Source organism: Canis lupus, chromosome 24, assembly GCF_048164855.1.
Source record: "Canis lupus baileyi chromosome 24, mCanLup2.hap1, whole genome shotgun sequence".
Classification (NCBI taxonomy): domain Eukaryota; kingdom Metazoa; phylum Chordata; class Mammalia; order Carnivora; family Canidae; genus Canis; species Canis lupus.
In genome coordinates this window covers 5,357,436-5,382,376 of record NC_132861.1, presented here as the reverse complement: position 1 = coordinate 5,382,376, position 24,941 = coordinate 5,357,436, and the positions used below count along the sequence as shown (strand labels likewise).

General features: G+C 39.3%; 3 protein-coding genes across 31 annotated transcripts in view; 1 reads left to right on the top strand and 2 right to left on the bottom strand.

Moving 5' to 3' along the window:
- Positions 1-16,966, bottom strand: part of ALG5 (ALG5 dolichyl-phosphate beta-glucosyltransferase) — a 48,572-nt gene extending 31,606 nt beyond the window's left edge. Inside the window, exons 1-6 of one of the 4 annotated variants that reach the window (XM_072797352.1) lie at positions 16,507-16,966; positions 13,950-14,121; positions 13,518-13,564; positions 12,440-12,508; positions 10,519-10,611; positions 6,037-6,150 (exon numbers count right to left, since the gene is read on the bottom strand). In XM_072797352.1, coding sequence (XP_072653453.1) covers positions 6,037-6,150; positions 10,519-10,611; positions 12,440-12,508; positions 13,518-13,564; positions 13,950-14,088 — 462 coding nt within the window. In that variant the 5' untranslated portion in view covers positions 14,089-14,121; positions 16,507-16,966. Of the gene's footprint in view, positions 1-6,036; positions 6,151-10,518; positions 10,612-12,439; positions 12,509-13,517; positions 13,565-13,949; positions 14,122-15,163; positions 15,764-15,825; positions 15,984-16,506 lie in introns of those variants that run through there. The other 3 variants (XM_072797353.1, XM_072797351.1, XM_072797354.1) reach the window with 3 other exon arrangements.
- On the top strand, positions 14,015-23,997 carry EXOSC8 (exosome component 8). Of its 2 annotated transcripts, none has more exons than XM_072797355.1 (11): positions 14,015-14,131; positions 18,206-18,242; positions 18,390-18,453; positions 19,195-19,268; positions 20,483-20,528; positions 21,233-21,338; positions 21,426-21,471; positions 22,283-22,379; positions 22,626-22,746; positions 23,328-23,434; positions 23,781-23,997. In XM_072797355.1, the coding sequence occupies exons 1-11, from the start codon at positions 14,106-14,108 to the stop codon at positions 23,894-23,896; spliced, it is 840 nt and encodes a 279-aa protein (XP_072653456.1). In that variant the 5' UTR covers positions 14,015-14,105; the 3' UTR covers positions 23,897-23,997. The 2 variants fall into 2 exon arrangements, with proteins under 2 accessions (XP_072653456.1, XP_072653458.1); XM_072797357.1 differs by lacking the exon at positions 14,015-14,131 and adding an exon at positions 16,996-17,085.
- The window catches only part of SUPT20H (SPT20 homolog, SAGA complex component), a 39,873-nt gene continuing 38,840 nt past the window's right edge, over positions 23,909-24,941 (bottom strand). For all 25 annotated transcript variants that reach the window (XM_072797310.1, XM_072797304.1, XM_072797307.1 and 22 more), the window contains one exon: positions 23,909-24,412. In XM_072797310.1, the coding sequence (XP_072653411.1) occupies positions 24,275-24,412 (138 nt within the window). In that variant the 3' untranslated portion in view covers positions 23,909-24,274. The remainder of the gene's footprint in view (positions 24,413-24,941) is intronic.

Sequence of the window (24,941 nt, the reverse complement as noted above, 5' to 3'; positions counted from 1 at the left end):
AAGTCAAGGGATCTTTTTTTGGATGCTTGGCCATCTGAGAAGGTGACACAAATATACCTGGCTCTTAGACCTGCCCATGGTCCATAAGAAAAGGGGAAACAGCAAATTGTCACATTCTCATTTATGGAAAAAATAAACCACTCCTACGTGTATGAAGTGTTGGTATACCAAAACCACACTTGGCCCAAGGTTACTATACTGAAGACAAAGGAACATTCAGGGATGTCAGCTAGCAATCACTGTAGACTCAGGGGTATGTGTGTTGAAGGTGGGGTGGCTAGTATTTATTTCCTATAGTTTTTCTCAATGCAATTTTGCTCCATATATGTTACTTTTCATCATGTGTGGCCTTCAAAACCTAAAAACTAAGTTTACTGAACTATGTCTAAGTGAGAATTCAAGATCCCAGTCACGGCCAGAGGAATTACTCTACGGTTATGGAGTGCAGACTTCTTGTCAGCTATTTTGCTGTTTAGGGAATTTTAATTCTATTTGAATAGTTAAGCCACTAAACAAGTGATCATCATATATTTTGCTTAGAAAAATTACTGTAAAATTAAGCATATTTTATTAAAAGAGGTAGCATAAGTATTGGTTAAGAAATTGGGAAGCTGGGAGAAAAGTTTTCCACTTAAAGAAAAAAGATGACACAGATAACAATATTCAGAACTAAACACAAATCCCTATTTTATTTGTGTGTCATAAAATCTCTACTTAAATTACATATGTTTAGTTTAAAACCTTAAAAGGTCTTCAGAGAAGAAATTGCAAACAACTTTTCTAAATTCGATAAGAATAATCTGACCAGAACTCTAAGTGAAAATACAAGCACAAAGTAGGAGTACATTTCTTTTTGCTGCATTTAAAAATAAAGTCAGCTGAGAAAACATTAGAAACCATTACAAACTTTCTGGAGAGTCAACACACTACTGTAAAAGATATTTAAGTTAAAGTTAACTACTGCCATCTAGTGAGTTAGTCATGTAGTCATTACAGAACTTGACTACTAGAAACCCACGTTGTTGTTTCACTATTTTCAGAATGGTTCTAATCAACTTTTATTAGGTCTTAAGGGAATATATATAAGCCATGCTTATCAAATTTGTGACTTAAATGAATTGAGAACGGAATGGCAATTGCATAAAAGATAGAAAAAGAGTCCTACACCTTGAGAAATGGAAATCGACCATGGTAACGTTTAATACAGTCACACTTCCATTCCTAAATAAACCAAGGCAAAAGATACATAGTTTGAGGATGTGTTTGTGCCAGCTGGAGGACTGGGGAGACAGGGTGCAATGGCAATGCATCCAAAAGAGTTGGTCATATGTGGTAGCTATGTAAATGTGCTAACCAGATCCACACTAACTGAAGCACCTTTAGGGAAAAATGATCAGGATAAGAAAAAGAAATACGCTGCTTTATAAGCTGAAAGAACTATTGACAGCCTAAAATAAAGACACATGGAAAGCAGTTTTAACTGTCTAAAGGGCCGTTACAAAAAAAGTACAAGACCATTTTGTATAGCTCTAAAAAACAGAACCAACCAAAGGGGTTCTGGAGTGATTAAAAGGAGGCATTTTTGCATTTACCGTAAAGAGGAACTTTGTTACTGAGATGGATGGGCTGTTTGGGTTCCACTACAGCTATGCAAACAGAGACTGAAAGATCACTGGGTAGTTATAAAAAGTTTCCAATACTGGATAAATAATTGAATTAGGGTCTGTAATCTATAGCCCATGGCCCAAATCTGGCCTGCTGCTTGGTTTTGTGAATAAATTTTTATTGGAACATAGGCATGGTCATTCAGTTATGTATAATCTGTCTGCTTTTGTGCTACAACTGGTTTGAGTAGTTGCAAGAGACTATATGGCTTTAAAGATGAAAATCTTTACTCTGTGGTCCTTTACAGAAAAAATTTGCCACTATCTGAATTAGATAATTAAGAAGATTTCTTCTATTTCCTCTGTGAATGTTAGCTTCGTAGTGCAAGTCTTCTGAGAGCAATAACTGGCTATTTAAGGCTTTGTCAGGATGATGAGTAGACAGTGGTCCCAATTCAAAAATAATTATTACTGAGTTGATCCACAACGGATTTTGTAACTTTATCACTTATGTGCATCCTTCCCACCTCCTTCAAAGAGGTGAGATGCATATAAAAAGAGTCATGATACTCTTAAATAATTAGGCATACCTTGAGGTGCTGTAGACCAAGGCTGTAAATTAGATGTTTAATCATAATCAAATGCTTTAGTTCTTTATAACTCAACATTTACAGTAAAAGGCAGTAAATTAGATTATGATAAGGAAAAAAGATGGCATCAGAACTTCTTTCCCTTACAGAGTTGTATAAAGGAAATTAGATTCACAAGAAAGTTCAGATTTTTCTCCTGTTTATTGTTTGGTTTACCCTATAACTTTGGCTACATCATTTAATTTTTCTTTGCCCTTGACATAAAGTCAGCTGCAAACAATCTGACACCGTCCACCCTCCTCCTACTCATGGCTCCCCTAAGCCAGAGGCATAATGCAGAAGAAATATTGATAATCTTTGTGGGTTCTCTGGGAAGAACTAGGATATCAAGCCCAACAATTGTACTAGTTAGATTTTCTTTTAGCATATCATGATTCACTAAGAGGTGGAAGAAGAAATATTTTTTTAGTAAGAGTGAATATGTAACATATCCAATAATAACTTCATATTATATAATATAAAGTAGTAATGTCCAACATACCTTTGTGGTGATGCAAATGCTTTATATCTCTGTTAGCCAATAAGACAGCTACTAGCCACAGGCATTTGAAATGTGGCCAGCGAGAATATTTAAAATTTAGTAAGGAACTAAAATTTTATTTAATTTTGATTAATTTAAATAGCCCCATGTGGCAGGTAGCTACTTTTTTTTTTTTTTTTTTTTTAAAGATTATTTATTTGAGAGAGAGTGAGAGCAAGAGCGAGAAGGAGAAGTAGACTCCCTGATGAGGAGGGAGCCTGACACAGAGCTTGATCCCATGACCCTGGGATCATGACCTGAGCTTAAGGTAGACGCTTAAACCACTAAACCACCAAAGTGCCCCGGTAGTCGCTGCTTTGAAGAGTGCGGGTAAAAGGGATATTTTCAGAGAGAATTCTTTTAAGAATTATATTAGTTAATTCATTTAGTGTCTTTTTTTTTTTTTTAAAGATTTTATTTATTTGAGAGGGACTGAAGAGGGAGAGTGCGTGCATGCGCGCAAAGGTGCGGGCCGAGGGAGGAGAAGCAGGCTCTCCATTGAGCAGGGAGCCAGATGTGGGGCTTAATCCCAAGACCCTGGGATCATAACCTGAGCCAAAGGCAGATGTTGAACTGAATGAGCCACCCAGGTGCCCCATTTAGTGTCTTTAAAGAAAAACTGCTAGACAGAAAAGAGAGGTGGGTGGTGGTAGAAAGAGAAAGGGAACACTTGTAAAAAGCCATGAAATTAAATAAATATATGATTATTTTTAGGAAGGAGATGAGGTTTTTTTAATTATTAAATTTTCTGCTTTTGGGTGTTTTGCTTTTTTTATTGCTCAGTTTTTGCTATAATAAATAGGTATTATTTTAACAAATCTAACAATAATTAGTTCTAAATTATTCATGAATAACTATTTCATTCATGGATAGTCCTATTCATTGACCTTATGTTGGCCTTCAATTTGTTTCTTGGCTTCTGTAATTTCTCTTTTAATACCATTCTGTTGTTCTGTCATCCCTCCTTCAAATGCCTCTGTTGAATTATCTTCATTATTTCTTCAGCAAAAATACTTTCATACAATTTTATACTGTTTCTTGGATTATATTGGGTTTCATTTGGAGTCTTTCTTTTGTATGAAACTTCAGTTCTTTTTCTACGGTAACAGGTCAGTGTTTTGTTGTGACTAACATAGGTGGCTCTTGTACAATAGAAGGAATTCTCCTTGATATACAGGTATCCCCTAGTCTTCAAAAATTCACGTTAGGCCACACAGCTTTTACAAAAGACCAACATTAGTACCTGCTCTTGCTAAATGAAAGAGATATAAAGAGGATTTTTGCTTTTACAAAAACAAACACCAGAAAGCACAAATAGTGTTCCACATTTGCTTTGTGGCAAACTGTTAGACAGGCAGTGCACTGAGCAGTGAGAGCCACCCTGGTAAGCTCCCTTCCCAGAACTACACTCAGCATTTCAGCAGCAAGCTGCCACTGCTTTGAATGGTGTAAGCATGTCTACTTTATCTTTTTTTTTTTTTTAAGATTTATTTATTTATTCATGAGAGACAGAGAGAGAGAGAGAGGCAGAGACACAGGCGAGGGAGAAGCAGGCTCCATGCAGGGAGCCCAACGTGGGACTCTATCCCGCGTCTCCAGGATCACACCCCAGGCCGAAGGCGGCGCCAAACGGCTGGGCCACCGGGGCTGCCCATGTCTGCTTTATCTTGATTTACTTTGTGTATCTGTTAGCAAGATGTGTCTTAAGGTGTCAGAAAAGCCTGAGAGAGGTTATTTTTTGGGTCTGGGAACACTCAAAGAACTTGCCATGTAAATTGATGGCAATTGCTTCTTTGCTTTATGCCATTTGGTTTAGGAATGAGAATGTTCTACTTTTGGATAGCAGGGGTAACTTGAACTTTTACCTTTTGTAGACCCTGTTTGTCCTCTCTGAACTAGAGATTCAAGGCCTGAATATTATACCTGGGGGAAGGAGGGAGCACATCTAAAGTTCAATAAAGCTTTGTTGGGGTATTTGGGTTCCTTGCTGTTGTGAGATTTTGTCATGTCCTATACAAGGATACATGTCACTGAGAATAGATTTAATCAACATGGATCTGTGCCCTAAACTTAGCCTGAAGCCCTGAAAATAGCAAGCTCTAGCAATTTTTCTTGCTTCTGTTGAAATTCTGAAATACTATGTGATGATAGGTAGGTGTAATATTTAATGTTCTCCAATGGTGCTTACTCATTCTCTTAGTCTGATACTCTCCAGGTTGGAATTATTTGGTAAAAAGCTCAGAATCTGGTAAATTTGTCTATTCTAAATGGCCTTTATTTATTTATTTATTTTTTAATTTTTATTTATTTATGATAGTCACAGAGAGAGAGAGAGAGGCAGAGACACAGGCAGAGGGAGAAGCAGGCTCCATGCACCAGGAGCCTGATGTGGGATTCGATCCCGGGTCTCCAGGATTGCGCCCTGGGCCAAAGGCAGGCGCCAAACCGCTGCGCCACCCAGGGATCCCCTAAATGGCCTTTAAAAAGTGGAAATGGCAGGCAGCCCAGGTGGCTCAGCAGTTTGGCGCTGCCTTCAGCTCAGGGCCTGATCCTGGAGACCCAGGATTGAGTCCCACATCAGGCTCCCTGCATGGAGCCTGTTTCTCCCTCTGCCTGTGTCTCTCATGAATAAATAAATAAAATCTTAAAAAAAAAAAAAAATTTTTTTTTAAAGAAAAATGTTGATATAGACTTTATGCCTAATTGTCCAATCCTGGAAATAACCTGAATGCCCTTCAACATTGAATGGATAAACAAACTGTCATACTCTCATACAAAGACAGCAGTATGGATGAATCTCAAATGCATTATGCTGAGTCAAAGTCAATCTCCATTTTCTGAAATTATTGCATGAAGTTGCATATAATCTTTTCTGAGTGGTTGGTGCTTGGGTTTGTTTCATCACAAACAAGCATAGTGTGATCCAGTTTCATTTCACACCTTTACTTGGGAGGTCCGGTCTATGCTTTTAAATAAAAGCCTAAGCTGAATATATATAATAAACATTAAAACTCTGGTAGAAGTGATTGAAAATTGAGAGAGATGGCTAGCTAGAATGTTAAATAAATAATTGTCAAGTAAATCTCAGATCATCAGTAAGTGCTTATAATAAAATGATTAGCTTTTCTGTGGAGGAATTTCTGTACAGGAATTTCACACCAAAAAAGCACCAATTTTTTAAACTTGTATGCAAATCCCATTTTCATGTTAAGACTACCTGTTTTCTTGATTGAAGATCATTTAATCTATATCTTATACTCACAGGCCAAGGCTGTAGATCATTCAGTCCCTTTTCTAATTTCTCAATATCTGGAAACTGTGTGGCTCCATCAGCATCTGCCATAAGGATCTTTTCTCCTCGAGAACTGAATATACCCTGTATTTAAACATTTCAATTAAAAGAAAGTCACTTAAAATTAAGGTTAAATTTGTTTTGCTTTACTTAAAATAGCTAATGTTAGACAGTCTAATACCTAATATTAGGTGTGAAATGGCCTAAGGAGACCAAAGTTCCTTGGAAACCCATTATATTGATAAGATTCTTCCAAATGCATCTAATGCCTATTTAATGATTTTAAAAACTGTGAGATAATACCACTAATACTTTGTAAAATATGCTAAGAAAATAGATTTGGACAAATAAAAGATATCCTACATCAATAAGAACAAAAACCATAAAATATATATTATATATGTATTGTCTATGTATCTATTTTAGGGCAGCATCTGAAGAACATATTTATGGGTGGGTTGCACAAACATATACAAATTTGCTGTGAAACACATCCTAAGATGATAGATCTTTAGTATTTGTTTATATGGAAATTAGTTTTTTTTAAGATTTTATTTATTTATTTGAGAGAGCAAGCGAGCGAGCATGAGCAGGGGGGAGGGGCAGAGGGAGAAGCAGATTCTGTGCTGAGCAGGGAGCCCAATGTGGGGCTCAATCCCAGGACCCTGAGATCATGACTTGAGCCAAAGGCAGACATTTAACAGACTAAGCTACTCAGGCATCCCTGGAATCTAAAGTAGTTTAAAATAATTACTAAATAAGGAAAAATGGAATGTCACTAAAATTTGGGAAATGTGGATATATCCAAATACTATTTTATTTTATTTGAGGAATCTGATACTTAGCAAAATTACGCCTCTCAATATTGAACTTTTTCCCTGGTCTTTTGTACAAAATCGGGCTCTACGAGTGTGTATTTTACATGGTAATAAATTATATATCAACTCTTAATTCATGGTCCATTTGAGTGAATTCATTGTTTCTTAAGTATAAATATATGTATGGTTTGATAGAGAATACAGTTCGTGATGTCACTTAACAGTATGAATATAGATAAGATATATACAAATGTAGACAAAACTTTAATCATTTATTCTAAGGGATAAACCCGCTAATTAGTTTCTGTAATTTTTTAAATCATATCAATTAGAATGCAGGTAAAAAAGGCAGAATAAAAATGTTTTATTTAACATCTAGACAAAAAGCCAAAAAAACCCTCAAAAACCAAAAACCAAAACCCTAAAAACCAAAGGATTATTTCAGTGATACATGTTGAGGGTGAGCTGGAGGTTAATTACTTAGCATTATGGAAAAATGCCTTTCGCTTTTGATCTTACTTAAGCCACTTTATTATTATTTTTAAAGGAGGGTCTTTAATGACTGCTCTCCATTCTACCAATGATGGCCTTCACTTCACTGCCAAACTTGTTGAAAACAGTCTATGTTAATGCCTCCCATCTTTATCCATTCAATCACACCCTATCCTCTCTCACTGCTTGGACTGTTCTTCCTTATGTGCTTCATTTGCCCAAAGCTTGGTTTCTGGCTGTCTTTTTTCTCTCTACCTTTTTCCTTGCCAACCTAATGGTTCAACTATCATCTGATGCACGTGGATTATTCACTCACACTCACTACCAGGCTACTCTGGATAGTTGGTATCTCAAACTTAATATGGCTCAACCTCAATTAAAGATACTGTCTTTTATTTAAGATTTTATTTATTTGACAGAGAGAGAGAGAGAGAGTGCTCAAGCAGGGGAAGTGGCAGGCAGAAGGACAGGGAGAAGCAGGCTCACCACAGAGCAGGGAGCCTGACATGGAGCTGGATCCCAGGATCCTGGGATCACGACCTGAGCCCGAGGCAGACATTTAACTTTCCGAGCCACTCTGGCTCCCCAAAGATACTGTCTTTTAAACCAGCTCCTTCTGCAGTGTTTCATTCCTTCTATAAATGACATCCTCCTCCTCTCAGTCACCCAAGGCCATAAATTATTCCTCTCCCTGAGCACCTGATACAATTCTACCTCATTTTTAATCCACTTCCCCTCCACATTTGTCCTCTCCTCTTCTGCTGTGTCACCATCATGATCCAAATAATAATTTACTGTACCTTGCTTATGCTACTGCACTGGCTGCTGTCACTCTGTCAAAAGTCTGAAAGTTCCTAACCTAAAAGTTCAGGATCTGAACCCACCTAACCCTCTGACCTTTTCCCTATAAAGCCAACCACATGTACCACTAACAGTTCCTCATTGTGACACTTTCTTTCCTATCTTTGGTCATGTCCCTCCTCTGCAAGCTCCCTACCCCAACTTTTGCCTGGGTAATTCCTAGTCTTCCTTGAAGATCCAGCGGAGAATTTACCTCTTATGGGAAGTCTCTGCTGCTGCTCCTCCCAGACGGAAGGTGGTGCCAATATTCTGCATATACTTCTATTACAACATTTACAACACTACTAAACTATGATATCCTTAAGGATAGGATGGTTATCTGTCTTTCATTTATTTATTTGCGAGAGAGATAGAGAAAGAGAAAAAGAATATGCACATGCAAGTGGGGATAGGGGCAGAGAAAGCAATCTTCAAGCCTCCTGAGTGAGGAGCCCCATGTGGGGCTTAATGTGGGTCTCAATTCAAGACCGATGAGATCACGACCTGAGCCAAAACCAAGAGTTGGACACTCAACTGGCTAAGCCACCTAGGTGCTCTGGTTATTCTTCATCTAAGTATCTCTAATAAAGTTGTAGACACTTATATTAGGCTGAATTAAGTGAATGGATGGATTCAAAGGCCATCATGATACTGCATCTATTTTCTTTTTCTCCTTTTTGCATATCCTATGCTCCAGTCAAAGCAAACTCACTGCTCCTGATACATACTCTAAGAGTTCTGACTTCTGTCTTTTCTTACTTTGGCATGCTCTTCTCTCAACTTTTCCCGCAAACTATCAGCAAGATTCATTTAAGAGCATGGATTTCAAGATACTAACCTAATCTAAATCTTCATTCTACCTATTATTAGTAACTATGTGACCTTGGGTAAGTTACTTTACCTACCTAAACATCACTTCCCTCATCCAGTAATTGAAATAATAGGACCTAACTCACGAGACAACATGAGGATGGATTAAATGTGATAATTATGCTGAAGTGGTTAATTGACTCAAAATAACCAACTGAGTGGAATAACCAAGTGGAAGCCAGTGTTCATCACTGTGGGAGGCTTGACTTCAGTGATTTCTACTTTGTTAAGTCTGCTAACACAGGCCTGAGACTGCTAGTTACTTACTCAATATCTATTCTTTCCTTCTTTTTTATTAATGGATCTCTGATTAGGTCAGGAATGGAAATGTTAGAAGAAACATTTCTCAGCCACCCTTGGAAATAGGGGTGGCCTTGTGACATTATTCTGGCCAATGAGAATTAAGTCATTGGGTAGAGCTTCTAGGAAAGCTCTCTTAAAGGAGCCAAATCAGCCAGCATAGATCTTCTGCCTCTGTCCTGCTCCTTCCTGTCTGGAATGCGGACACTCCAGGAGTCATCCTGTATGCATGAGGAAGAAGAAGTGCAAAGTTAGGCAGCAGGGTTTCTGGTAACACCATGGAATTGCTGAACAAGGCCTGGGCTGCCAATACTTAGACTTTCTTCAAATGGGGGTAGGGCGGGGGTGGGGGTGGAGGGCATAAAATAAACCTCTAAATCATGTAAGACACTCTTTGTATTTTCTTTCACATTAACTATCTTGATTTGTGGTTTTTCTTCCAAGTATCTTGACTCTGAAAGTAATCTATTCCTTTTGGAATTTCTATAGCACTTCATATGTACTTTTTATAAGTACAATCATTTTTTCTAGTAGACCACAAATTTCATCAGGATAGACCCACATCAGATTTTATAAACTGCCAAAAAAATCATTTAACCTTATTATCCAGTGACTATATCAAAGACACACAAAGGCACATGGTAACATTTTAAACTTTGATTTAGATAAGCATATTCTCCTGAATTACCCAGTATGTTATAAATATGGTATAGTTTTTAAGATTTGATGTTATATATACATAAGTGTATGAAGTTCTTATTAAAACTAATTTACCACTAACTTCAAAGGGTAGTATTCAACTAGCCAGCTATAGAATACAAATGTACTATAGTCTGCAAAAGAAGTCATTAAAAAATGTTCATATTTTAAGGTTTTTTTTTTTTTTTAATTTATTTATTCATGAAAGATACACACACACACACACACAGAGAGAGAGAGAGAGAGAGAGAGAGAGAGAGACAGGCAGAGGGAGAAGCAGGCTCCATGCAGGGAGCCCAATCCCGATGCGGGACTCAATCCCGGGACTCCAGGACCATGCCCTGGGCTGAAGGCAGACACTAAACCACTGAGCCACCCAGGGATCCCCCAAAATGTTTATATTTTAGATAAAAATGTCAAAATTATGCATTACCATCTTAATAGCTCCGCCTTTCCCACGATTCTTCACCAGTGTTATCACTCGTACCTTGTCACTTCCATACTTCTGGCAATATTTAAAAGCTACCTGTCAAATTATATAAAAGTCAGAATAATATTAACTTGGATTCCAAGACAGTAACATAAACTGGGTTTCTGAGTTTGACTTAAATATTGCTATTTCAGTTGCCTTCTTCTTGTGACTAGATTATACTTACTGTACATTTTAGTGTCCAGAGTTGTTGAATTCCTGGTGTCAAGAACCAACAATGACCCTCCAAGTTGAAATCACAATTCATTTCCCTGTAGAGGTCCCAACCAGAATAGGCAGTGGCTCTGTCTTATTCTGACTCTTTTATTTAAGCTAATGAGTTGCTAGAGAAAATAAAATCCATGCGCTGACAGATACACACTTGTGATTGCCACCTGCTTATTTGTCAGCAACTGATCTTACTCCCCAGAGTTGTTCATATCTTAGACCATTTTCCCCAAATCTTTTCACTCAACTGCCATTATTATTATTATTATTATTTAAGATTATTTGGGGATGCCTACATGGCTCAGTCCACTAAGCATCTACCTTTGGCTCAGGTCATGATCCCAGGGTTCAGTGGGGAGCCTGCTTTTCCCTCTCCCTCTGCTGCACTCCCTGCTTGTGCGCTCTGTCAAATAAATCACTAAAATCTTAAAAAAAAAAAAAAAAAAAAAAAAAAGAATCAGTTGATTATTTGAGAGACAGTGTGTGAACAGGGGGGAGGAGCAGAGGGAGAGAGGAAGCAGACTTTCCATTGAGTATATATACTGATGTGGGTCTCCATCTCACGACCCCGAGATCATGACCTGAGCTGAAACCAAGTCAGATGCTTAACCCACAGAGACACCCAGGCATCTCTGCCAGTACTTTTTGATTTATACTCAAAGCCATGAAACAGTGATACGTATTTGCTGTGTTCATCTCTTCAGTCATCAGTCCACTGTACTATGGTCCATACCCTTTGCTTTTCCACATTGCTTTTCTATATTATCTCTCTTCATCAACAGCACCCTCTTTATTTTTTATTTTATTTTATTTTGATGTAGGTTCCACACCCAGTGTGGAGCCCAACATGGGGCTTGAACTCACAACCCTGAGATCAAGACCTGAACTGAGATCAAGAGCTGGATGCTTAACCAACTGAGCGACCCAGGCGTCCTACCCGCCCCCCCCCCCTTTTTTTTTAAGTAGGCCCCATGCTCAATGTGGGGCTTAAACTCACACTCTAAGATCAAGAGTCACATGCTCTGCTGACTGAGGCAGCCAGGCACCCAATAACTTTCTCCTTTGGACCCTAATTTCCATAGGGAATGTGACATTATTCTCATCTGGTGTTTGCATTCCTGACAGACTAGCTTTTATTTTTTTCTAGCAGCTCAGTAGCTATAGGTCTAAGAACGCAAGAATGTGAGAGGATGATACTCTAAGACACTTGTTACCTTCCATAGGTAAATCTGGATGGAAGTATGCTAAAGGACATATCTGATACCCAGTGCCAGATATGAAGACATCCTATATTTGCATATTACTTTAGAAACTGTAAGGCAAGGTGGAGCATAAAGAAAAAAAATTGTGTTTAGGAAAAAGGAACCAAATATTGATAGGCAAAGAAGGTTCCCAGTGGCCATGGTGAATTGTTGTGCATGTTTTCTCCTGACTTGGTGATCTTCAAAGCTTCCCTGGTCTTAAGGAGTGAGGAAACAGCAGGTATATTTTCCAGCTTTCCATTGATGAAATTTCTGTTTTGGCTACTCATGCTGTAAAGTAGAGGGTGCTGACAACAGCTTTAGCATTCTCTGATGAGTTGAAGTAAGACTTAACAACTGCAAATTATTCTATTTCTTTTCTACCTAGTAGCAATCCTAAAAGCAAGTTTACTTACTTTTGAAGTCTGGTCTTTGCTGCCATCATCAACTACTATCACCTCATAAGTGAACGTAGGATCTTGCTTCTGCAAGAAACAAAAATAAAACACCACAATTTGGCATAAGTGGCATCAAGAATTCTGATAAAATTGTAAGGAGTTTAAATAAAAATTGTTTTAGTGTGATGCATATTAACATGAATATAAATAAGTATGCAAACCACATAAAATAAAAAGGCCAACAACTAAAAGGAGGAGAGTGGTGGGACAGGAGGAGAGGGCAAACACCGACTCTTGCTCCCCCCTTGACTGCCTACCCACACCGAATCTGTGGAGTAGCCAGGTGCTTGTGGTGCTGAGCACTTATGAGAGAGGATACAAATATGTATGAGAAAAAAAGCCCATGAGGTTAGAATGTGCAATGCTAATCTGGCCACACTATTTCTAACCTTATGATATTGGATGAGTTAGAGTTTTAGCCTGTTTTCTCATTTAAAAACCCCCGCCAGACCAAAAAAAAAAAAAAAAAAAAAAAAAAAACGGACCAGCCACAAAGCTCATTTTGTTTCCTTAAACTCTCCAAGAAGATTCCAGCAGCAGCTGATGATACAAAACAAGGACACATACTATTTTTCTTCTATTTATTCAGGGAAAGTAGAGAAAATAAATGAGCGGAACTCCTCTGAATAATAAAGAAAAACAATTTCACTCTAAGTCTTTTTCAAGTAAATGTTTTAAAAAGTCACTAAAGTAAAAACAGCATCGTGTTGCCACACAGTCTGCAGACATACTTAATTTTAAATATATCATCAGGCAAGAGCATACAAAGTGGTTGGGAGGGTACATAAGAAATTTCTGCTTTCCGTTTGTTCTGGGTTCACCCACCTGCGTGCGTCTGGAGGTAGCGTGTCATGTGCTGGGCTTGCATGCTAACCCGTGATGGAAGGGGACAAGCTGAGCACAAGAGGCCCGGTGACCTCGACGGCTTGGGCATGGCTGGCACTGCCTCTCTCAACAGATCTAGCCTGGGATCTCTAAATTGGTGATTTAGTCTAGTTTTAACTAGGGACATCATATTGAAAGAGAAATATGGTACCTGTCTCTTTTCCAGATAGCCCAAAGCTTCATCCATCATTACAGGCACTTAAAGAAAAAAAAATACATCTCTGAAAAATTGTTTTCGAAAATGATTTGCCAAGCCCCCACTCAGTTTACATATGGAAAAAGTCTGAATAGTCTAACAGAGCCCTCTCGGACCTCTTCCAGCGGCCCTTCCCAACTAGAAGGCCTGTTTTCTGTCCACAACTAGCTTAATGTCTCTCTAGAACACTTCAGTCCTATGACTTCATGATGCTGACCGTATTCTTTATAGCTGGCATTTGTTTCCGCTCTCATGAACTACAACTACCAACTATGCACTCATCAGAGCCCACATCTACTAATGTTCTCACAAAGATAGTAAAGTTCATACTTTAAATTTCCTTTTCTTCCCAATGGCCCCATATCCCAAAAATGATATTGGGCTTACACCGTTTTTCTTCATTGTATGAAGGCACAACAACGGAGAGCTGTTTGGTAGGCGAGTCCCATACGCTGGGCAAAGTTTCCTTCTGTCCTTTGGCATTTAAGAAGAACTTCTCCTCTTCATGTTGATGGAGATGTGGCATTTTTGTAGCAGTTATAAATGCAACAAAGGAAATCTAAAAGTAGGTATGTTAACAAGAAACTATATTATGTAAGATTACATCATTTATGTGATTTTTATTGTTGTTGTTAAATGTTCACTCTCAGTTTTTAGTCCATTAAGAATGGTCTGGAGGTGACACCAAATTCAAATCCCTTACTTATGAACTAATAATTGTCCTTCTTCCATTGGTAGGAACTAATGCCTTAGGAGCTGTGTCTTCCCACCTGTCATCCCTAGGCCTCTGTCATCCCAGATTTAATAGGGAATAGTCACCAGAGAAGTGCAATCCATTTTAAGATGCCCTGAATCTCCAACCCCTGGCTAATGATGACAACATTCATTTAGCATTGTTTTAAAGATCGCACAACATAAAACATTGAATACAATACCCCCAAATTATAAGTCCTCTATAAATGTTAGCTTTTTAAAAAATTATTTTATTTTCATTTATTCATGAGACAAAGAGAAAGGCAGAGAGACATAAGCAGAGGGAGAAGCTGCCTCCCTGCGGGAAGCCCAATGTGGGACTCGATCCCAGGACCCCGAGATCACGACCTGAGCCCAAGACAGATGCTCAACTGCTGAACCACCCAGGTGCCCTAAATAGTAGCTCTTATAATCACAAGCTGGTAGGATCAAATACTTCCAGTTCATCCTCAAAATGCACCCATTTAATTCTATAAAACAGATAGATCAAATAAACAGAGTCAATTTAGGATTCTGTCAAAACTCTGCCCCCACCAAAAACCTGAGAAAACCTTGAAATCTCCATCTACCCCTAACGGAGAGAGAGGACTCCTTTCTGACCCCGACACAAATCACCGAAGAAGTCAGGACACGTTGCTTTTTCTCTATAAGTTATTTCTAAACTGTGAAGTGTGCAAACCCGGCAAGGCGGAAGAACGGCCTTCCCAGCAGTGCTGTCAGGGGGGCTAATCTGGGTGTCAAGGAAGCTGGAACCTCTCCACGTACTAACTGGATGGCAGGCTCGTTCCAAATTATAAGGGAGAAAGCTCACTTGGCAAACCATTACTAATGAATCAGCAAGTGCTTACAATGTTTGTTTCCAGAGTGATGGCAAAGAAAATCCGAGTCTCAATTCTACTGTGCCCTCCTTTAGAGGCAGCGAATTTAGGGTGTTTAATCCTGGGTCATAGGGACTGCCAGACAACGGTAACAGCAGGCCTGCGTGCCTCGGCCTTACTGTGTCCCTCCTGGGTCTTCTTGATCCACTGATTCACCCCAATCTCTAGCAGATGGCTCTCGTCAAAGCTGTCACCACCTTCTAGTTGCTTCCCCGCATCAGGAGGGTCAGTCCAGGGAGCGCAAACCTCCTGGGGGGGCTCGAGACCTTCCCGGGTGCAGCCGGAACTGCACAGGCTGCAGATGCAGGAGGAAGGGGTGGAGAGGTCGGGACTGACAGGGCAGAGGTCGGGGGCGGCGGGGCCGGTGGAGGCTGACGGGGGCGCACGTCCCCCGGGGAACCAACGTTACAAGGGCCTGGCCGCAGAGGGAGGTAACGCTCCAAAATAAAGACAAAGAAGGGAAGAAAGGGGCTGTGAAGTTCTAGGAAAGGAAATCCTGGTCAAGTTTCGGGGGAGAGCGTGGGGGGAAAGGGACGCGTCGAAGCGTGCGGGGCAGAGGACAGGCTGCGTGGCGGCCGAGTCTCTGAGAGGACGGAGCCCAGGCCCGCGTCGGTCCCCAGCCCTCTGCTCACCAGCGTCAGGGCGGCGGCCGCCAGCGCCACGCCGAGCACAGCCAGCTGCAGCAGGAGCGCAATCATCGTCCATACCCGGCTGCCGCGCGCCCTCCCCAGCGCCTACACACACGCGGAAGCGCCGCCGCGCAGCTCCGCCTCCCGCCGGCAGAGCGGCCGAGCCCGCCCGCCGCCCGCCGCCCGCCGCCCACAGCGCCCCTCGCGGCCAGGCGGCGCACACGCCGTCCCTGGCGGCCAGGCTCGCGCGCAGAGGCGGGCGCCGGGTTCCCCGCAGGGCTGACAGAACCCGCAGGCCCACACAGGATTCCACCCAGTCGGAATTTCAGGTAGGCAGTGAGCGGCTGTTCGACAGCCGTCTTAAGACAGCACTCACGCACCGTGCAATCCACCCATTAAAAAGGTTTTATTGTATTCCATGAGTCTTTAAAAACGGAGACAGCATAAAATTTGCCATTTTAACCATTTTAAGGGTACGATACGGTGGTATTGGTTACATTCACAATTTCCTGCACCCATTATCTATTTCTAAAACATTCTTCGCTCCCAGCCGCCCCCGCCCCCCGCCCCGTAACAACTAATAACATGTACTATTTGGGGTATACTCATAGTGGGGAAAAATTAGCTTGTGTATCTGACATTAAAAATTAATTGGATGTTCTGTATTCCGTCTGGCAAACCTACCTAGGAGGGAGGTGACGGCTTTGAGAACAAACGCAGCCCACGGCACAAGCTGCTCCTCAGGAGCCCCTCCGGGGGCCCGCAGAGTGTACCGCGGGGCGATCACCAGCGCGCACAGAGTTTACGTGATTGCTCAGCAACTGGAGCTCCAGGGAGCCCTTCCCTTGGGGTGAGGCACGCCCAGGGCCCAGCCTGAGACAGAGGCGGGAAAGGACGCAGGAGCTCTGGAATAATGCCCCACACTTAATACTCACTCAATTCCTGGCAATAAGGTCGGCTTTCCCTTAAACTCCTGAGCTAGCATACCGTTTTTCTAAAGAGACACACCCGTCTCTTTCCCAATAGCAGATTCGACAAAACGCGTCCGAGGCCAAGAAGCCTAGAGGCGCGCTGGGCTCCTCCGAGCGGAGGCGGAACGAGAACCCCCTCGCGGCCACCAGCCCTCGGCCTCTGCAGCAGCGGACGAAGGGCGCAGGCGCGTCTGTCGAAAGTTTGGAGGCGGGGTAGGCGCGCGGCCCGGGGGCGCGGCCTCGCCTGGCGCAGGCGCACGCGCGCGGGCGGGAAGATGGCGGCCGGGTTCAAGTGAGTGTGGGCGGCCGGCGGGCGCGTGTTTGTACTCTGGCGGTTGGAGGCTCCCTTTAACCCTTCGCTGGGATTTTTTTTCACCTGGAGGCCACCCTGCCAGATTCCGGTTTGTTTCCGTCACGGCAGTAGGCGACGGGCAGAAGGACCTGGAGGTGGTCGTGGCGAAAGGAACGGGGGCTTTTTCTCCGCAGTCCGACGGAAGATGGAAGGGACCGTGTGCGGAGCTCGGGGCCGAGGCGAGCGCCGCTGGCGTGTGTGGCGGCCGTGCGGCCCCAGGAGCCCGCGTCGTAGCCTTCTCATAGGTGTTCTGGCAGAACCACGTGCCGCTCTGTTCTCCCTCTCCCTGACGTCCTTCTAAAAGGATTGTGCCTTGTTGGGAAGGTTTTACTTGAGCCTTTTTTTGGTGTCACTCTGGGGAAGCCCGTAAATTTTTGTCCTCACAAATTTTTCATTGGGTAAACTACATAAGATTCCACAGGAAGACCGTCGTATTGACGCAGTTATCTATTTGCAGAAACTCTCGAGTTATTGATACAGTGATATATATGTGCTCCTTTAAAAATTAGCATTCTTAAACAAGCTCTAGCTAGTGGGGAGTCTAGGAACTCCTGAATTCCAGAGTAACGCGTCTGCACGTGACCTTCGACAACTATAAAGTAAAAACGAAAACATTTAACCTCTGTGGTTGTTAAGTTGCAGGTACTAATATAAAGGCTCCTTTCCTTGGTCATAATTAAAGAATATGCTAAGTTTCAGTTACAGGACACTGAAAATAAAGATGTAATTTTTCCTCATGTTGAGATAATCCCTGCTTCAGAGCAAAGTGACATCATTATTTTGTAATAATTGGATTAATTCTTCCAAAGATGTCCAAAGGCTCGGGCTCCAGCCTGTGTTTGTTTAAGGTAGCGTTAAGGACAGCAGTTGAGTCTGATTACGACTGCAAGAGCACCTTTTAATAGTTGTATGGGGCAGCATAAACATCAGAATTCATGAAAGGAAGTTACAAATTGGGGAAATTTATGCTGCATCCTCACACTCCTAAGATCTTTGCCAGTTTCTGGATTTATGTTAAGATGTACTAACTTACCTCAGATACGTTTTTAACATGTTTCAGGACTGTGGAACCTCTGGAGTATTACAGGAGATTTTTGGTGAGTAAAGGTTATGTGTGTTGTACCTTTTGATAACAGTATCATGTGCATCTTTTCAAATTATGTGAATTAACGAGGTTTAATGTGTTTTTCTCTGGTGTGTGTAAAGTATAAATGTAATCCATTTTCATGTAAATGTCTATTTAGAAAGAGAACTGCCGTCCTGATGGAAGAGAACTTGGTGAATTCAGAACCACAACTGTCAACATAGGTAAGGATATTTTGAGTTCTAAAATAGGTTATTGAAGTTGCTTCAGAATTTTTCTGTTTTTAAAGCTTTTATTTATTCATGAGACATAGAGAGGCAGGCAGTTGACATAGGCAGAGGGAGACGCCGGCTCCCTGCTTGGGAGCCCACCTCAGAACTCCATCCCAGAACCTCAGGATCACGCCCTGAGCCAAAGGCAGACGCTCAACTACGAAGCCAACCAGGCATCCCTCTTTTTTTTTTTTTTAAATAGAAGTATTCTTTTTGGTGGTTTTTAAAACTCACTGTTGTGTCAATTGTGTCAATGTTCTTCTTTTAAATTTTGAAGTAACAGTAGTGTTTTATCCCTTCTTTCTTCAAAGCCTCCAAGATACGTTTTTTTTATGTCTTATTAAACTTTCTGTTCGAAACACAGAATTTTCCAGTTTAACTTGTATGACATTCCTGAGTTTTAGCCTGAGCCATTGAAACATATTTCAGCCAAATTCTACTATATCTAAAGGAATCCAGTAATGTTTTGTCAAGAGATTGTTATCTGTAGAACAGTTCTGTGACTGAATGAAAATGACTAACTCAAATTCAAGGACAGGTGAATAATTCCTAAAACACTAATTTTTAAATAGTTACATCATTTAAAAAAGAGAATTAAATTTTCATAGGCTACTGAGATATATAGCAAGATAAAATCATGTGTAGAAAATGAAAACTTTCCATGTATTGTTTATTTTGCTTTTATCTTTTCAGGTTCAATTAGTACTGCAGATGGTTCCGCTTTAGTGAAGCTGGGAAATACTACAGTAATTTGTGGAATTAAAGCGGTAGGTTTAATATATGTCTTACCAAGATTTGATTTGCCAAATTATTTTCATGTACTTATTATAACTTACACCTAGAATTCTGTTGATTAGGCAGCCATGTGTCAGTTTTTTTAGTGTTTTTCATTTCCTAAGAGCTTTCACCTTTGAGTAGAGAACACCCAAAGTAGATTAAAAACCCAAATCTAAAGACTCTTGTCAACATGCATCAAACGTGCTGAAATGAAAGTTTTTAAAATCCTCACTACTTTTAAGTTTTTAAGAACTTGTTATTTGAGAAAGATTTTTTATATCCTCTTATCCAGTGATAACATTTAATCAGTCCAAATAATGTAGAAAATTGAGATTGCTCAAAAGAGTTTGAGGGAATAATAGCCACTGTTTACTGAGTACCTTTTATGGCCCAAGAACCTTAAATTGGGTGCTTTATTACAGAATTACCAGTTTAATCATGAGAACAATCATTTGAGGTAGAATTTTTCTGCCTTCTGTTTTAAATGAGGTTCAGTAACTTGTCCAGGAATATACCATAACTAGAACTTGGATATATAACTTTGACTCCAGCTTGTGCTTTTTTCAGTATGTCACACTGTGAATTACTTAACCTAAGTTCAGATTCTTTCTCAGGGTGATAAAGCTGGGGTGATATTGACATCTGAGCACTTAATTGTTGCCAGCTTTTATGCTGGGGACATATCTCATTTGACCCTTATTGAGAGTCCCTAGAAGTAGGTCATATTAACTTCTCATTTTACAGATGAGAAAGTTGAGTGGTAAGAGTTTAGTTGATTTGACTAAAGTTCCTCAGCCAAAAAGTGTGGGCCTGACATTTGAACCAGGTCAGTGATTCCTAGACTTTTGCTCTTGACCACATTATCACTTCCTAAATCTTGCTAAGGATTAACATTAAGTTTAAATTCAAGCTTGTTACTGAGAGGAAGAGAGAAAGAAAATGCATTTTTTTTTTTTTAAAGAGCCCCCACGTAATTTTGGTTAGTAGCACTAGAATGTAGGCAACTGAGCTATGCTGCCTTTTTACTTTGCAGACCAGACCTAGCCAATGTCCGTATACAGTCTGATGGGACTCCCTACGCATATTAGATGCTCTTGATGTAATTAGCTAAGATGGTCTTTGCTGAAGGCTTCTATAACTAATTGCTAAGCTCTCTTCACAAATATCGAGTAGCTTCTTTCATAGAACATATTTGTTTCTATAGGAATTTGCAGCACCACCAACAGATGCCCCCGATAAAGGATATGTTGGTAAGTTAAATGGTTCTGTTATTTTAATACAAATACTTCAAACACATTTAATGATACTGTAGTTCAGTCCTAGTAGTTGAGTTGAAGAAAATGTAAAAGATTCAGAAATACCTAGGAGTGAAGCATAATACATTCTTGAAACATTTTGTTAGAATGTAAGACTAATAGCACAATAGAGAATTTTACAAATTTTTCAGCTTTGATCAGTTGTTTATACATTCAGAGGTCATCAAACAAGAAAATAGAATCTCTTAGGAAAGTGTTGTAATCCTAAACTTTTATATTTCCATAAATATTCCTCATTTATACCACTATGGAATATTCTTCTTGCTGCAGACCATCTGTTGTTTATAGTAGGTACCAACATTTTAAAAATGCAGGCAGGTGGATTTAAGAGGCTATCTACTGATACAGATTGAGGTATTTTGGAAGAAATCTTATTTTTCTGAAGGATTTAGGATTGAGGCCTTCCTTAATAGATGCTTATTTTTTTTTGGCATTTCTGTGGGGAAAAAAAAGGAAAATGTATATTTTATCTAAGCCTGTGAGTCTTACAAAGACCAAAAAAAGAAAAAATTGATTTTACAACCTTTGGAAATCCTGTCTATGGCTATAATCACCTTTGCAGTGGATTGAGAATATCTTTAAGACTTCCACAAACCAGAGGTAAAGTTTAGTTCATAGCTGCAGAGTGTTTCTTTCAGTTCCTAATGTGGATCTACCACCTCTGTGTTCATCGAGATTTCGATCTGGACCTCCTGGAGAAGAGGCCCAGGTGGCTAGCCAGTTCATTGCAGATGTCATTGAAAAGTAAGATCATCCTGATAACATTTGACTGTCATTTATTTTTAGATAGCTTTTGACCTTTAATTTATTGTGCTTTATTATTAAATCAAGTTCACAGATAATTCAGAAAGAGGACTTATGCATTTCTCCAGGAAAGGTAAGATGAATAAGGAAGCTATGAGGTTTTATTAACTCTGAATTGTTTTTTATGGAAAGACAACAGGGAAACAAAGAATAAGCCACAGTGGGCTTAAATATGAACGTCCTAAGAAAGATGGAATTTAGTTAAAAAATCCAGCTTACTCTGTAACTATCTAAAATGAACCATGTAGTTCATAGAAAAAGTTTTTTGACTTTAAAGCTGAGGAAAAAATAATAAAAAAAAATAAAGCTGAGGTAACTTTTTTCCCTCTTTTACAGTAATTCAGCCATTTGTTTATTCTGTATAGATTAGTATCTGATCAGCTGATGTGTTTAGGGTAAATCCACAGTATACATTTCTAGTCTGTTAGTTTCACATCTAAAATTTAGAACTAAGTTAACTAGGACTTAGAAGCTTTCCCGGTTTCATTATATACAGATTTATTAGCATTGTAAAGCTTAGCCATATCATATATTAAGGTTTTCGTGGGAAAGTACATTTTGGACTTCATTTAGGACTTCCAAAAGCATTTCTTTTACTGCAAACTTAGCAAGAATGGAAATTGTTTATACTTCTATAGCTATCGATGGAAATCTAGAAGTTATTTATCAGCTTGGAAATTAAAAAAAAAAAAGCCAAAGTTTTTAAAAACCAAACCTGCTTTGTTGGTTATATACTTTATAAATAAGGGTAGCTTTTAAGTTTTTGAGCTCTGAAGGTATCATGCTTGTCTAACCAAGGATTCTGCGGTTTGTAGGCTTAAACGGTTACCATGTTCTACCCATCAGAAGGCTTTAATTCGTATTTTGTATAAATTCTGTTCTAGCTTTCTTGGGTTCTGTACTGTGATATCATTTGCCTTGACTATGATGGGAACATCTTGGATGCCTGTACATTTGCTTTGTTAGCAGCTTTAAAAAATGGTAAGCAACCTTAAGATTGTTTGCTAAACTTTATCAATACACTTTTTAAAGTTTTAGTTAATAGTGATCGATCATTCATGAAATTCTAAATTAAAGAAAAAGAATGTTTATAGCCACTAAATTTACCTTAATTATCCTAAGATAATTAAAAAAAAATACTTCTAAACAATGTAAGCAGAGAAAAGTTTAAAGCATAGAAACCTGTATTTGTTTAGAGTGAGACTTATTTCATGTTTGCCTTTCTAGCACAGCTGCCCGAAGTTACTATAAATGAAGAAACTGGTTTAGCAGAAGTTAATTTAAAGAAGAAAAGTTACTTGAATATTAGAACTCATCCAGTTGCAACTTCCTTTGCTGTATTTGATGAGTAAGTTAATCAAATGTATTTAAAAAATTACGTAATTAAGGTAATGGATTGTTACTCTGCTTTCTTACTTTTCAGTAAATGCTTAAGGTAACCATACATCCTAGTTTGGATTGTTATTACTCTGCTTTCTTACTTTTCAGTACATGCTTAAGGTAACCATACATCCTAGTTTGCCCTGGACATCTAGGTTTATAACTGTTGTCCCTGCAGTTATTATTAGCTAACCCTTATACTTTCAAAACTGTCCTAACTTTATGATGAATTTTTGTATTTTCCCAGTTTTTCTTATTCCTGCCTAATGTTAATCTTCAATATTTCACAGATTTACCTTAAGCTATCTTCTGATTTGCCAAGGACTTTAATATAGTCATAAATCGAAGGGCAAAGAAGATTTGCCCTACTTGTAAGAACAAGTAGTAGAATGTTAAGTTGCTATTAACTTTTCTGGTTTCCCACCAGTTCTAGTCTGTCATCAACACTAAGTTAATCTGACATCTAATACTAGGCCACAGTTTTTATTCTTTGTAAATAAAATTTGTTTCATAGATTGGTAATTTATGTTTTTCTTGTATTTTAAATAGCACTCTGCTCATAGTTGATCCTACTGGAGAGGAGGAACATCTGGCAACTGGAACCTTAACAGTAGTAATGGATGAGGAAGGCAAGCTATGTTGTCTTCACAAACCAGGCATGTTCCTTTCATTTTAACCCTATACATGTAAAATTAAAAACTCATTGTGAGCTTCTTTGTATTAGGAAAGGCCAAATAGAATGTGAGGTTTTATTATTTACCTAATACAAGTTTACTGCAGTTTATCATCTCAAATTCCTTACTTTTCTATATTGTCTACCAGTGGTTCTTAAACTTACGGTATGCATTAGAATCACTTGAGGGCTTGTTAAAAAAAGAACTTGCAAATCTTGAGACAGTCTCACTGGCTTACATTATTGAATTTTTTGTTTTATAACTTGGTGTTGGTTTATTTATTTTACAAGTAAAAATAACATGAAAAGTGTTGTCAATAATCTTTCAGGTGGAAGTGGCCTGACTGGAGCTAAACTTCAGGATTGTATGAGCCGAGCAGTTACCAGACACAAAGAAGTAAAAAAACTGATGGATGAAGTAATTAAGAGTATGAAACCCAAATAAACAACCACCACATTTTCAAAACGGATTTGTAAAAACTGTATTTCTTACACTGTGCACAAACCTTTTATACTAAATAAATATCAAACTACATTCTTCAGAAAGATGTTTCTAGTATTTTTCTTAGGTCACTTCCATATGTAGTATGTACAGTGAGACCACTTTTTAAAAAGCAATGACTTAGGCAAACCAACCCTAATGGTTTGTTAGACCATTTCCCTGTTTTTAATTAAAAATCATAGGGTTGTGCTTCTGTATAAAGTTTGTACATTTCACAATGTAAAATACTGACATTTAAAAAAAAATGAAGTAGAAACTCAAGAATCCTTTGATTCAATGCTCTTATGGTTTTAAAAAAGAGGAAAAAAAAATAAGCAAGACTCAGAATTTTGGAGTGGTTGGCGTGCCTCTCTTCATTTTACTTTTTGACTGGCTGCCTGTATGCCGATGCCGATGTAGCTGAGCTGTTTGTGCTGCTGCTGCTGCCATAGCCATTTGATGCTGTAAGAATCGCAACTGCTGCAAAAGGGAGGGGGGGAAAAGTCAAGGTTACATTAATTGTAGGCAGGTATGGAAGGGTGCTTTTCCTGAGAGATGAAAACAACAAAACTGAAAGGGAGAAAGCACCAAGATAACAAAAAGGGACTATACCACACTGAGACAACGCACAGTCAAACAGCACCAGTGGCACAGAAGCCTGCTAAGGGCTTTAAAAATGGGTTCTTGGTGAACTTCAAAAATAGTTGTTACTTTGCCCTGCCAATCTATATTGTAGTAACTCAGCAACTTCAGTTACTATTTGTTGTATGATAGTTTATAGCAATATAAAACCACCCTGCATATCAAAGATAGTCAACCATAAAATGCTGACTTCCTACAATGATGGAATAACATTTTTCTAAAACCGGTATGACATTTACTAATAGGAACACTAATATACTTGCCTTTATCTGCAGTACAATATCAAAAAGCTAACCATTGGCACTTAAAACTATCTGTTTCAAAAAATAACTGGAAACTGAAAAATGTATGTTAATGTGCCACCAGC